The sequence below is a fragment of the Perca fluviatilis genome, chromosome 8 (genome assembly GCF_010015445.1).
Source record: "Perca fluviatilis chromosome 8, GENO_Pfluv_1.0, whole genome shotgun sequence".
Taxonomy (NCBI): domain Eukaryota; kingdom Metazoa; phylum Chordata; class Actinopteri; order Perciformes; family Percidae; genus Perca; species Perca fluviatilis.
In genome coordinates, this window is record NC_053119.1 from 35,205,840 (window position 1) to 35,221,426 (window position 15,587).

Sequence of the window (15,587 nt, forward strand, 5' to 3'; positions counted from 1 at the left end):
GACACACTCTCTCTATCTCATTGTCACTGCAGACACTGAATTCAGATTTTAAATTGCTTTAGTTTTCAAATTATTGGATTTTGGTTAGGTTTGGCTGAGGATGCCCATTGGAATTGTGGGTAACGCCTGATAAACGCAATGTAAAATGAATGACGGGTTCAGCAAACGCTCGGAGTTGTCATGGTGATGCGTCTGGCCCAAAGTTAACTTCCGGTCCAGCTGCGTCTGTTTACTATTTAGCTAGGTTTTACCGGCGAATATGGCACCGACTACAAACGCAGTGAAAGTGAGACCAATGAGCAGACTGAAGTTGGGTCCGGTTTGTTGCGCTGTTGGGTGCAACCTAACCTCAGGAACAAACGCAATCTCAACAAAATAAAAATGTTTGGGTTTCCTAAAGAAGAGGGGAGACGGGCGAGCATGGATCACCGCTGTGCGAAGAGAAGCTTGGCAGCCAGGCAAGAGTTCAAGGACTTCGTTTCAGCTAACAAACTCATGTTAAGTGATAGCTAGCTTCCAGTAAAAAAAACCTGCAATAGTTCTAAATTACTTCACTAAATTGATTGTAGCTACCTAGCTAAACTGTAACGTTAGATCAATGCTACGGTGCCAGTGTTGTAACGTTAGTTGACAGCTTTAGCTAAATGTTGACTAGTATTGTGACACCCGTTTCCAATTACTTGACATCGTTACATTACCCGAGTATTTTTGTTGTGGTGGTAACCTGAGAAAGATTACCCAAAACATAAGAGCAACATTGTTTTTCCATCAATATACGCTATACAAATAAATAACCTAAAGTTACAGTAATTTAATTGCTCCAGGATGCTACCCTCTAGACCCAGTTTGTGTCTCATGTGATCATGGTTTTATCATAAAAATAGTTCACTTTTTACACAGGAATGAACATGTACACAGGGATGTAGGCTACAGTACATGTAACTATATATGGATTATGCCAGGAATGTATGATGCTCAGCAATGTACAGTATTGTCAACACTAACTGTTTCTGTCACTTGTTTTATTTTAGGTGCACCATCAGTGGCCCTATGTCACCCAGATTATGTTCCATCAATATTTGCACACAAAGAAGACATCCATGGTTCCCAGAAGTTGGAGAGGTACCAGAGAAGCCAGGGTAGACAATCTCTAGTTGTGTCCATCGATTCACCTTCCATAGAGGTCAGCCATGTTGACCATGAAGAGGAATGCACTGCTGTGGTGGGTACAGATCTGTCAATGGCAGACATTGACCAGCTACAAAATGAAAACACTGAATTGAAGACAAAACTGGCTTTACTGGAGAAAAAACTGGAATCTCAAGAAAAACACCTGTCTGTCTGCCTCTGTGTTTTTCACCATTCTCACTTACCTGACAACAAAATGGAATGCATCATCAACCATACTTACCCATCCTGAGCAGTTTCTCGTGTTCCTGATGAAGCTTCGTCTAGGCTTAACTCATCAAGACCTAGCTTTTCGCTTCAGAGTGAGTTGTGGAACTGTCTCATACATCTTCCATGAATGGCTCGAGGTAATGGCCGGGCTAAAGAGTTCCAATGCCTTGTCCAGTGGCCATCCAGAAAAGATATCAGAAGGAATCTACCCACCCTTTTCAAGACTACAGCTTTCCAACATGTCAGATGTATAATAGACTGTAGTGAAGTGTTCATTGAGAGGCCAACTAGTTTGCAAACACGAGCAATCACCTACAAGTCACATAATACTGTGAAGTTCCTAATTGACATTAGTCCAACAGGGGCTATTCAATTTTTATCAAGAGTCTGGGGGGGTCATGCTAGTGACAAGGTTATAACAAAGAATTCTGCGTTGATTGACCTTCTTGAACAAGGAGACCACATAATGGCTGATCGAGGCTTCAGTTTTCCTGAATACTTTGCCACCAAATGTGTCCGTCTCCACATACCAGCATCTACAAAGGGAAGAAAACAACTGACAGGATTAGAGGTGACACACTATAGAAAAATATCACGAGTGAGAATCCACGTGGAAAGGGCCATAGGAAGACTGGAGTGTTACAGAATTTTCAGAAGGAACACCCTGCCAGTCAGCATGATCAAACGGAGAAACGATAACAGTCTTTATTGACTGTTTGTGCAGCGCTTTCAAATCTGGGGAAACCACTGGTACCTAAATAAAGCAGGACTGATTATTACGTTCGTTACTACATTCATCGCTACTATATGACCTCCCTGTAACGCTAAGTCAGTAATACAGTCAGGCTTCAAAATTAACATTTTCGTCTACCAGCCAAATGGCTAATGAATGTTCAAATATTACCAGCCATTCAATAGATTACCATTGGGTTTTTGGCTGGTGAGTGAAGCAAATCTACCAGCCACTTGCATATTTCACCAGCATTTGGCTGGTAAACGGTGCTAATTTAGAACCTTGAATACAGTATAGATTCAGTAATGAACACCAACAACTAGCAATAAATAATTGATTGATTGATTGATTGATTGATTGATTGATTGATTGATTGATTGATGAATTTCAGAAAAAAACAGGCCATGTCCCTTCTGCCCTGCCATGTTGGTCTGAGTCTAGAGTTAGTTAGTTTAACAAACACAAACTTATTTAGCAAACGTCTTCCAGTCGCATATACAAATCCTTCAGAGAAATACATGAATACAAATATACACACACACACACACACACAGTATATACAAACAACAAATCCTCATCTACAGATCATCTCGATAAAGAGCTTTTTTCCTCTTCTCCCAGGCTTTCTGAATGGAACCAATTTTCTATATCATTCAAACAACACATGAGATCTATATATCATAAACATTTGCACATCCTGCACTAATTCATACAGCCTCTTTTTTCTCAGTGTTAAACAGTTATCAAATTGTTGTACTTAAAATACATCTATCAGTTATATTGTACATATTTGTTTCTGTATTTACTGTTTAGTTCATATCAATGTTAAATATGTTTATGTTTGGACCAACCACCAAGGCAAATAAATTATAAGTGTGACTTGGCAATAAATCATTTTCTGATTCTGCACTAATGAGCTGCTTTCGAGAACATTTCCATGTAGTTGTTGCTCAACTGCAGTCTTCCCTCTACAAATTCATCCACAACTTTTGGCAACATGTGTTTAAAGTAGAAGCTACGTAGCCTTTGCATATATGTGATGGCAAAGTCATTGTCATAAGGCACATCAAGCTCCAGGTGTTGTAGTGGGGTCCAAATAACAAGACTGGCTGTTTGTAGCCCGAGACAGTGCATCCCTAACTGTACCTGACTATAGTAGCCTTCGGGGCCTTTTGGGTTCATAATGTACTGCCCGTCTTCCACTCTGATGTCTTGTTTTTTAGCAGTGAATGCATCATTAATGGATGTGCATGCACTGAGGGTGATGGGGCATTTTATTTCTAGTAGCTTATTATCAATGATACCATCAGGGCTAGCTGCCAGCCATGGGTCTCCTGCACACACCACCAACCCTTTGTCAATCACTCTGCAGCCCCTCTCTTTAATATGCTCCTTTGCAAGTCCCTCACTTTCCTTCCCATACTGTTAAATATCAAGTTCCCACTTGACCTGCCTCATTCATGGACTGTCAATCACCACTAAAACCACGCCCCTATCCAATCTATATAACTCCGCCCTTCAGGCCTGTGGCCCTCTTTTCCCTCCAAACAAACCAGGCAGAACAAAGAGAGGAGTGATATTTCAGGGTGACATCCTGCTTAATGTTAAGAGAAAACCGTAGTACAGATTGTGGATGCAGTGCAGACTGTGGATGCATTACTGATACAAAATCATCCATTCATCCATGCATCCATTCATCCAATTACCTGCCACCAGTGTAAACCTTTCCCTGCCTTGACAACAATAAAACCTTGGAACGGCACTGGATCCTGTGTTTAAATGTGCACACCACATTAGATGTTCAGTGAACCAACACCATCAGCGAATAAGAGTTTTGAACACATACCTTGTGGCCCGACTCCCCTGGAACCTTGGATACAGCAAGAAACTTCTCTGGGTCAGTTGTCTCACGCTGAGGCACTTTGCTGGCTGTGCTTGCTGTTATGCGCAGCTTGCGCGCATCATGCGGTTCTCTACTTTGCTTTCTGGTGTTTCTCTCTAGTTCTACCACTTGATCAGGTCTCAGAGTAATGAATGTATCATAAAATGCTGTGCACTTTAGACAGTTTAGAGTGCTAGCATGCTCACTGCGGGGCTGAGCTAAACTGCTGAACACATTTGGTTCCTCTCCATGCGCATCCTGCTCTCCCTGACAGCTGGTGAAAATCTGACTGCCTGACTCCGAAGCTGTGTCTGTCTCACTGCTGTCACACATGGCAGAAAATAGAGCACAATCTGGCACAACTTCCTAAGAGATATGGAGAAAATACCTAATTTATCTTCCCTGCCATATTTATATAGTAGGCTACTGAATCTTTAACATTATGGTTAACTGGTGGATTTGTTGGAGACATGTTAACCATAACTTACCTTCAGGGCTTTATAAAGCTTCTTTGGTGACCCATCTGGAGTTAGTGCAGGAAGGCAGAGGGGAGCTTGTAGCCGCATATTAAACAGTAGAGGGCAGTACAACGTCTAGGCTGGTGGTAGACGCACATAATGTTCATTTCTCCCCAATTTCAGATCACATTCCTGCTGGAACTTGTCTGGTTGTTTAGTTTTTGGTTTAAAAGCTTCAGATGCCAATGATGCAGAGACCTGTAAACACTGACCAATGAGAGCAGACTGGGCTTTTTAGGAAGGATTTTGAAGAGACAGCTCTACAACAGAGAGTACAGGTGCTGCACCCATGGGCCGTATATGAAAATAAAGTGTCTTTTGAATATCAAAATATATAAACATGTCCTAGAAGAAACACAAAACACAAGTATGAACCTGAAAATAGCCTTTATAACTCACCTTTAAACTGACTACTACAATGTTTTTAATCAATGTCTCTCCCCCCCCCCCAGTGTTGGACTTGTCATCAGTTTGGTAAACAGGATTTCAGACTCTGTGGTGCAACGGTAGCATGTCTGACTCCAGATCAGAAGGTTGCATGTTCAAATCATGTCAGGGTCAATGTTTCTGTTTCTCTTGCTCCATTGGACAATGGTCAGACAGGATAGGCTGGTATCTTGATCACATGCTGGAGATTTTATCACATCAAGAACTGGAAAACGGGCTCTGAATTACTGGGCAATGAAATTACTGGACTAGCAATTAAATTCACAATCCTTACTAGCACGTTAAAAACAACAACAACTGGTTAGTGATCAGTTCAGCAAGTAGTGTTTACTCGTGTGAGGAGAGTGTGTAACCTGGTGAAAAAGTGTAGCATGGGGGTCAAGCGCTGCTCTTCCACCAAACGAGGTGTCTGCACTGCATGGGACACCTCTGGACCATAACTATTTTTCCCAGGTGAATTATTATTTTATTACATAAAAGAAAGTTTTTTGTTTCTATGACTGTTGTTGGTCTTGTTGAATATAGTTGTAAATGTTTAAGTTGTTGTATATAGTTGTAAATGTTTAAGTTGTTGTATAATAGTTGTAAATGTTTAAGTTGTTGTATATAGTTGTAGATATGAGAATGTTGTTTGAATTAATGTTTTGCTTCATGTATACAGTTGTCAATATATAAATGTTTAAATAAATATTTCTTTGTAACCAAGATGAAATGAATGTTTTTGTAGAGCTTGGAATACCTAACCACAAAACGTAAATAAGGGTGAAGATATTGTTCAGTACATTGTTCTAGGCTTCACATGCTAGTTATTTGTTACTTTACCAGCAAATAATTTGTTACTATTTTTTTTAAATGGACATAGACAGTTTATATTGAATAATTAAAAAAGGGGCAAAGACAAAACCAGTTACATTTAATTTACTTTATTTTTTTATTTTTCCGCCAACCTCTCTAACAGTAAAAAAAAAAAACGTTTTGACCTCGGCCTCTGCTTCCCTCCTCTCATCTGCCTCTCTCTGATATTTTATGTCCTCCTTGATGAGTTGGAGGAATGGATCCACTCTCTCCCTTCTCCTCCCCCTCCTCCTCCTCCTCCTCCTCTACCTCTTGTGCAGTGCTTGGCCCTGGTTTGTCCTCTTGGATCGAGGCAATAAGGCAGGGGGGCGTGACTGCCGCAGACTGCCCTAATGCCTCGTCCATGAGGGTGAACCATGGCCAAGTTGCTGCCGGCGCCTTCCCATCTTCTGTCCCCTGACCTGTGGCAGGACACTTGCATTCCTAAACAGTGAAGATCAAAAGGTTGTTGTGATGATATATTACTACTACTATAGTACACATCACTACATCTAAACTTACTGTCAGCAGGCCCAAGTCTGTCAGGTTAACATCCAAGGCTTACTTCAAAAATCACAAGTTACATTAAGATGTGCATAACAATTATGTCCATACATTAATACCCCCAAAGTAAATATCTCCCACTTTATTTTTAGGTTGTCCCACTTCTTCTTGGCCTGGGCGTGGGAGACCCTCCCTCCCTCCGATCCCCATCGTCTCCAAAATAAGCCTATGTGAATGAGGGGGGGAATAAAAAGCAGATTACACAGCTATTACTTGTGAACATTAAACAATAGCGTAGCTTCTCACCAATATCCGTTCGCAGCGGTGTCCCTCCCCCTGGTAAACAGCTGCTTGCTGCCTACACGTAGACGTATGAACGTCTCCGTTTGTTCCTTAGTCCCTGTCAGAAAAGACGAAAAGAAAGAGAAAGCTATCAGTATAACGCTGTGGATGGTATAATGTTAACGTTACATTAGTTTGATGTAGCATCCTCGAAATTCTGGCTGCGAAGAATCCTTCCTTGACATTGAGAAACACCTAGTGTCTTATGAATCCTGAAAAGTCTAAAGAGTTTAAAATTAGGGCAGCCTAACTTGCCTAAGTAATTACTTTGCAGAAGATGAAAAGAACAGGCTTCATAATAGGTTCCAGTTTTTTACAACTACTTACACACAAAATCTTGTCAACCGATTTTTGAAACCTCTCATTTAAAGAGCAAAACTACACACCAAATGTCCAAGACCATGAGCTATTTCTCAGCCTTTCACTCAGTTTTCAATTGCATAAAACACACTACACACGCTTCTCTACCTAAGACACAAAAATCTGACAGGAAGTGACTTGCTGTCCTTTTCCAAACACAACCAATCAAAATGCTACACTTTTTCACCAGGTCACACTCACACGAGTAAACACTACTTGCTTAACTGATCACTAACTGATCACTAATCACTGCTTTTTAGTATAGGCCTATAAATCGGTCAAAGGTCAGATTACCTGCTTCGAACAGTGGATGCCGACAATAGACAGAGAGCAAGGGGAGTAGGAGGGAGAGGCAGGGGACGACAACCAGAGCTGCATCTCATGTTGCTTAAATTGCCTCCTGGAGTCCTCCACTTGCCTCCCTTCCTCGCGTCTTAGTCCCTCCCACCCAGAGATCTGCACAGCTTCAGGCAAGGCTGATATCGGCTATATCTCCGAGGTGTTCCCTCCTCGAAGCTCGCTCCTCGGCCCTCAGGACAGAAATAAGAGCTTTGAGACGGCCTTCACTGAGAAGGGACGGAACAACTTCCGGTTCAGTCGAGGACAGAGGAGTCGAGGCCCTATCAAATAAGGGACATGGGATGTACCTCAGGACAAGTTCATGGAGGAAGAGTTGGAAGAGGAGGAGGAGGAAGAAGAGGACAAGGGCAGAGAAAAGATCAGATGTTTAGATCAGGGCCACACTTACTGATCACTGGTTATTCACCCCCACCCACCCCATAAGAACGTACACACAGACACACAGAGACACACACACACACACACACACACACACACACACACACACACACCTATGTGCGAATGGTTCCTGTAATATTTAAAAGTTCTTTTAGTAGGCTACTTGTTAAAACTAGAAAAGCACTGTATTAATACAGATGTAAAAAACTGTAAACGATGAGCATCAGATCTGTGAGTCATTGGGAAAGAGCGCCACCTGCCCATTGACACCTCGTTGTGGCCGAACATGGTAATGCATGCCGGCCTCATGGCGCTTTAGATGAGGGTTCGATTCTAAGCGAGTAGAGGCCACATTAAAAAATAACAAAACGACAACACAATCTAATGGGCTCGCATTTTCAGCCGACAAAATAACTGAGAAAGTACTACAGTGGCAGCCGTGGCTAGAGGAAATGTGATTTAGCTTAGAGCCCAACTCACCGTGACCATATATACCTGATTAAAGTTCCCATCTTATGGATGAGTCATGAGAATTCGCATACATTCATTTTTACATGGCACGTATCAGGCGTTACCCACAATTCCAATGGGCATCCTCAGCCAAATCAACGGCAATAATTTGAAAACTAAAGCAATTTAAAATCTGAACTCAGTGTCTGCAGTGACTATGAGATAGAGAGAGTGTGTCCGACATGAGAATAAACAGAGAGTATGTCCTACATGGAAATGAAAAGAAAAAACAAATACGCACCCTCAGTGAAACATGGTCGACATTGGAGGCCTTTAAAACCAGCTCGATTCCATATCAACATCTGTAAGTGGCGTTGTGGCTGCGAGACTGTGAAGCTGGAAGTTGTAGCTTCTGAGGCGGGCGTTGATAAAGCGTTGTAGAACTCCATACTACCTCGCTCTATCTCTCCTAGCCCCGGCTATCTCGGCTGCATGGAGCTATTTCTGGAAGCTGAGTCTCAAATCCGCCACGTTGCTTACGTTTTTAAATTGCGCAATCATTGCGTCTTCATAGTTTTTTTATAAGCTTTTACATAATACTCTTTTAATGACATTTGGCATAATGAAGATAATAGGCTACCTAGTTTAATTATCTGGTGTCTGTTGGGAGACTTACAGTTGTCTGACTTTGTCTCTATAAGACCCGACGCCTAGGTGGAAGCCAGTGACAGCCAATGAAGTTGCGGTATTATTAACGCTGTCCAAGGTGCTGAACAAGCTGCGTTTTTTCCTGCATATTTAATAATTATTATCTGGACGCAGGTTCGAATCCCAGTTGGGCAATGTCTGTGATGCATTAATAAAGATAAATAGGTATTTATTAGTATGTTTTTAATCTTTAGTCAAGTAAATACCTTAAACAAAATATATATATTACTAAATACTAAAATACTATATATACTAAAAATATATAATGACACTGTTGTATGAAATACTTGACTTCCCTTATATTACAGTTTTCTTAGTATTTGTAACATTACAATTTCTTAAAACCTTTGCATTCAATTATACACATTTTACTGCTCTCTTAATGTTATGCACTTATTAATGAGACATGTAAATATTGGTTAATGCAATGTCTTGTTTATTAAATACAACAATGACAGTTTAAACACACCAAGCCCCATAGTGCAAGGTCACACATACACAAAACTAAATATGTAAAATAAATATGAAATGGGCAAAATATACAGTATATACACACTAAACATCTCCCCCCCCCCCGCCACCACCCCTCTCAATGTCCGTCACTGTCCCTTTTCGACCTCCCACCTCAGTTTTTCTGACTTATAAAAGGCAGACTCCTGGAACTCTTTCACAGGTCCAGTGCGAGCACCAGATGGTGAGGAAAGCAAGGGGAGAGACAGCGGACTTCTGGTTTCTGTAACAACAAAAGACAGAGTACAATAAGTCATTCTGGCCCAAAAAAAGATAAAACAAACAAACAGCAAAACAATTCATACACTTGTATGGGTGAAAACTCACTTTCCAGTTGGTAAGTTTGTTTAGAAAATGGCTGATGGATGATTATGTTTATGTAAAAGTCTATTCAATAACACATGACATAAAGTTCTCATATTGTCTCCTCTCTAAGAAAAGGAAGATGTAACTCATTTCTAAAGGCTATTAATATGATTGAAACCTAGGCACTGCTACTGATACAGAAGTTTTGTCCACCACTTTGTCAAGTGTCAAATGTTTACCTGGCTCTGTCTGAGGCTCAGGAGTTGAACTTGGAGTCACATCTGGTTTAACAGCAGGAGGTCATGCAGCAAACTGAAACAGCTTGGCTGGTGAGCTGGAAGATGACTGAGGAAGCTCAGCCTGGGCAGTGGGTGGGCTGCTTTGAGGAGGGGGATTCAGGGCAGGTGTTCAGTCTGTCTTGCTCCTGTGCTTATCCCAGTCTAGAGGAACTTGGCGGCAACCAGGCTCAACATATTCCAAGCCAAACTTCTCTCCAGTGTCTCTGCCGGAGAAATGAAAAGCTGCATACTTCACGTGCCCCAGCACTCTTTCAGAGAACGCATTTAATTCTGCCATTAAAGCTGGATCAAAGACAGTTGGGAGGTGAACATTTGGCTGCCTCTGATGGGGATCCACACAGGAACTTTAGCACCTTCCCCCTGCACGTGGTTTAGCTGCAGTGTTCCTCCGTGCCTGTACAAGATCCCACCTTCAACCTCAGGATCACTCAGGCACTCGCGCAAGATGTGTATGCGCTGAATGCGCCATGTCTTCAGCATAGAGGGCTTGAAGAGAGGAACGCCGTTTGGATCAGTTGCGAGGTAAAAGTGCTGGAAAACTCCCTCGACTCTCTTGACGAGCTCCTCAGGCTGTGGAATTCTGGTCCTGCAGTGCTGACAAATGTGTGCCTTTGTTGGGTTGGTAGGCTGAATGCCACAGAAGGCATATGCCTCTTTAAGCCTCTGCAGGTCTTCCTGATCCACCACTGAAAAGGCTGCCGACAGGAACTGAGCAAAGGAACTGTACAGGGGATGATGCTCTGACACACGCTCACGGAGGAACCGTCTCAAACAGTGGAACAAGTCCAGCTTGATAATTATGTTTTCATTGTAGTGGGATCTTGATGCACAGGTGTTCAGCAGGTCACCAGTAGTAGCATCAGCAACAATGCCATTAGTAGTTGTCCAAGCATCCCAGTTCATATGCTCTCCTGTGTAAGACTCTGCAACCTTAAATGCAGCGCAGAAATCCCTGAAAGAAGAAATAGAGACACAGTATAGCCATTAATGTTAAAGCAGTGATATCAATCCCTATTTACACTTCAGTGTATTCAGTCATAAAAATAAAATAAACGCAAAGTGAAATTATGAAAAATTAAAAGCAAAGTTCATTGTGATTATTAGCTGTTCATGTCACCAATGAAAGTAAAATATACTGTTTATATCTTACCTGTCTACCCACTGGTAGTGTGCCTTCTCTATGCCTGCAGTGTTGTAGCAGTGTGCTATACCTTCATACATGGGCTTCAGTGACTTTTCTGTCTCAGACTGCACCATCACCCATCAAAGGATCATCCAGTTCTCATTCGTGACTGCATATGATGACATGGTCCCAGATGAAAAGGTGACCTTCCTAACAACTTTCCGTGTGTGGTCTGAGCAGAAAGCCTGTCCAAAGGTGCCCTGAAGAAGCTTTGTGATAGCACCCTCCTGGTGTTTGTACTCATGCAGTAGGCAGTCAGTTAGGTAGTGTGCAGACACAGAGATCCCGTTCCAGCCATCTGAATCCCTATACTCTCCAAAGCAGGGGTCTCAAACTCAATTTACCTGGGGGCCGCTGGAGGCAGAGTCTGGGTGAGGCTGGGCCGCATCAGGTTTTCCACAAGAAAAGCTTTGTTAAAAAAATTCCAATCTTCTCAAATCTCTTTATTTTTATTATTTATATTCTTTTATCCCGCCGCGTACACATCACTTTGATTTACTTTGTCAGAGAGAGAGACCTCATATTAACTCTCTAAGTGCCATTGACGTGTATATATATATATATATATATATATATATATATATATATATATAAATAAAATTGAAAAATAAACACTTTCTTAGCACTTTCTGGAGAGTTTTGGTGAAATTGAGTCTTACATGATATGTGCAAAACTGCAAGGTTAAGAGTAGTATCAACAGGTATTAGGGCATTTAACATTTGCATTACTGTTAATTAGTCATCACTTGATTACACATTGTATTACCTTGTTATGATATAAGAAGTGACCCATACAATGTGCCAAACATAATGTGCCACATGAAGAGACAGTGCAGCATGACAGTAGCAACAGCTGAGAAGATTTGGGTCTGTGGTGACCAGGTCCACCTCACACAAACTTCTTCTCCCATTCTCTCTCTTTACTTATACACACACACACACACAACAACACACACACACACACACACACACACACACACACACACACACACACACACACACACACACACACACACACACACACACACACACACGGCACCGAGTGGGGCTCTCTGATGCTTGGAGGCGAGCCGTGGCCGGCGTACGTGACTCGGGCCGCGAGTTTGAGACCCCTGCTCCAAAGGGTGCTGGCTTGGTTTCCTGTCTTATGAACTGATGCTGATGGTTCTTAGGTCATACTTTCCTGCCTCACCATCCATGATGTTCTAGCAGGTAAGGAGGAAGGCCAGGTGAGCACGTTCATATTTCAGGTGCATCATCTCCATGATCTGCTTTGCCATGTCGGTGGGTGAGTTACCTGTGCACCTGAGCTCGTCCATTACGGATTTACAGATGGCCTTCTTGTAGGTCAGTATTGCCGGCAACAGGTTTGCAAACCTCTTTGGTAGTTTTTCCAGCCACAGTGGATTGTCGGCATACCACCTTTTCCGGCAAACTTTACAGCACAGCCTGGATGAAAAAAGCTAGTACTGTCCAGTGATGCCAACAATCACACGAGGTCTACCAACACCTGCAGAGGCAACTTGGGCCCGAGCGCAACCTTCAATGCATGGCAGAGTGTCATTGTTCCTCTGCCTTGCCATTAAGTCATTCTCTGGCTTCCATGTAAAAAAGGGATGGAGCTGAAAGTACTTTGGGGATGGAAGATCAGAGATTCTGTCAATTAATTCTGGCTGGGGAGGGAAACGCCACAATGACACCATCTTCATGGGGTTGCGCACAGGAATGGAGCCCGGCCAGAGACCTCAGCCGGATCCTCTGCTGGTGAGAACAGTTCCATCATGGTCATAGCCAGGAAGCTGTGGAGGAGGAATGCTGGGGACCCTTGATGGCTTGGTTACCGGCTGACCTAGTAAGACAAGAATAACAAGGCAAATTATTAAGATTTTGTGTTTGACTTGATTCTATCTTTATGAAACGCACACAATTCAAATAAAAAAACGTTCCAAAACGTACTTTGAGCTCTCTGTCCAATTGGTGGCTGCAGCGCCGGTTGACTGGGCTCTGCAGACATATTGCGAGTAATCACAAGTGCCTCTGACACTATATAGAATATTAAACATTTCATTATTATTTACAGGTAAGAAAAAGTAAAAAAGTAATATGACACTACACTTTACATCTACATTTTAGTCCTTGAAACTTAGCAGGCTGTACACTTAAATGCTGGCTTGTCTTAAAACTGTGGAACAGTATCTGATATACAACAAAATACAGTGCATTTACCATCTTCTTGTGAGCTCTTCAATTTAGTTGTTCTAGACCGTGTAGCTGATGGTGCTAAAACAGAAAAAGCATTTTCAGTCATTTATATTTTTGGCAAAATAAAAACAATTGTGTTAGTAAGTTAAGGCACCCATCTTTTACTTCACCTGCTTATCTCAGTCTTATATAGTGAAACAGACTGTTTCTTATAATAACATATAAAGAATATGTTCATTCATACACATGCGTTCATTGTTTTTAAAGGATTAATATTTAGTAGTGACTCATTAGAATTTAGCCTAAGCAGGGGAAGCAACATAACACACATACTGTACATGCAAACACATGCACTCAAGTGTTAGTAACCACAGCAGTTTTACATGCAGTATATATTTTCATCCACATAAGCAAAAGACTGATACTTACCCTCATCCTGACTGGTTTCAATTCATAGTCACTAGGACAACAGGTAGAACACCAAAACACAAACACGACCAGAACATGGTCAACATGAGACGGACAGCTTTAAGTCATGCTTCATATTGAGATAAGAATTCATGGTCCCAGAGTTGTCTGCTGATGCAGGACGTTTTGGTTAAGAACCTCTATCTGTTCCAGAAGCCTGTGGTGGTCTGGCAGTTGATGATGCTGGTGCAGAAACAGCTGTAAAACAAAATGATATACAGTATATAACATATACTATATAGAACACAGGATTAATATCAAACAGGCTGAACTTTAAATCATTAAGAATCTTCAGGCAGTAAAAACAAACAAATTAAAGACAACAAATGTTTACTCAGCATCACTCTCTCCAGCTCTTCATCTTCATCCATCACTGTGATGCAAACAGACAAACATTAGTATTGGCTACAATGACAGCATGTACTTCTTTTTGACAAAAAAAAAGGAAAAACAAGACCCACCCATGGCTTCAGCAGGAGCATTTGACGTACGTGTCATCAGAGAAGAGCCAGAGGGTGGTGAGGGCAGCTTCTTCTGCAGGTATTGCTGTAACTTGTGTATCCTTGTCCCTGAAGCACAGCTTTTTTTCAGTATAAAGGCTGCATAGCCATCATCCCTGCTGTCCCAAATCTCTCGCCAAGTGTTTTTGGCACGAGAGCCAAACCCAACCAGCTGGTCATCCTCTGATGCTGCTACTGTCACAACCTGTGACCTTGCCTCATAGTCAAGAAGAGACTGGATTTCTTGAAAGTTGAGGGCATAGTTCACAAATGACAGTAGGCTGTCCTTGCTGTGCCCCTCTGCTATAAACACTCCTGCAGCCTCCTCCTTCACCTTGTTCCTGATTAGGTAGATGGTATACCCTATACCAGGGGTCACCAACCTTTTTTAAACTGAGAGCTACTTCATGGGTATTTAGTTATACGAAGGGCTACCAGTTTGATACACTCTTCTGAAATAACAAATGTGCTCAGTTTGCCTTTAGTTATAAATGATTATTAATGATTAATGCTACTCATCTATGTGAAGACACTGATCATGTTAATGATTTCTCACAAAAATTATCAACAATAACTTAACAAGGTGGGAAACAGATAATATCAATATTTCATTTTTCATTTTTAGAACAGGCCTGAGGGCTACTCATGTGGTCCTTGGGGGCTACCTGGTGCCCGCGGGCACCGTGTTGGTGACCCCTGCCCTATACCCTATATCATTTTCAAGAAGCCAGCGGAAGGACTTCCCCTCGTATTTCCCAAACTGCAGGATGTATTCTCCAGCCACCTCAGATTTATCTGAGGCATCCCCACCTCTCTGACGGACGACACTGAGTGCATTTTGCCTGACTAGCTCCTCCCTTACAGGTGCAGACTTGTCCTGGAGAGATGGGTTGTCGTTAATGACTTTTGCAGAATTAGTAGGACCCTGATGAAGATACCCCAGAGGTCCCTTGCGAAATGTAACTGCAATTCTCCTGGGAAAAAATATTTGTTTGCGCATTTTACCTGTCATGAAGAAAAGTCACGTAATTAGTATATTATTACAACATAGACATTGACTGTTTTCATAACAAATGTTAATAGGTAGGCTCTCAATGAAGTGAAAAAAATAGGTTTACATCTCAGCCTTTGCATATTCATACTGTTTTTGTCTAGGGTTTGAAGATTTTAAAAAATACCAAATAGCTTTATTTCTTATTTTATAT

The 15,587-nt window shown here is 41.8% G+C and overlaps 1 protein-coding gene, 1 long non-coding RNA gene and 1 other non-coding gene across 3 annotated transcripts; 1 reads left to right on the forward strand and 2 right to left on the reverse strand.

Annotated features, from left to right (window-relative positions):
- Nucleotides 1–5,020: 5,020 nt before the first annotated feature.
- On the forward strand, nt 5,021–5,092 carry trnaw-cca. Its single transcript has one exon. It is a non-coding gene; the product is annotated as a tRNA-Trp (tRNA).
- Nucleotides 5,093–6,079: 987 nt separating this feature from the next.
- Nucleotides 6,080–7,810, reverse strand: LOC120564427. The gene is made up of 3 exons (XR_005640104.1): nt 7,313–7,810; nt 6,623–6,716; nt 6,080–6,542 (listed from the first exon to the last, which is right to left on the reverse strand). It is a non-coding gene; the product is annotated as an uncharacterized LOC120564427 (long non-coding RNA).
- A 1,517-nt stretch (nt 7,811–9,327) lies between these two features.
- On the reverse strand, nt 9,328–11,683 carry LOC120564426. The gene is made up of 3 exons (XM_039809370.1): nt 11,180–11,683; nt 9,970–10,981; nt 9,328–9,647 (listed from the first exon to the last, which is right to left on the reverse strand). Exons 1-2 carry the CDS (start codon nt 11,284–11,286, stop codon nt 10,306–10,308), a joined length of 783 nt encoding a protein of 260 aa, XP_039665304.1. The 5' UTR covers nt 11,287–11,683; the 3' UTR covers nt 9,328–9,647; nt 9,970–10,305.
- Between the last annotated feature and the right edge of the window lie 3,904 nt (nt 11,684–15,587).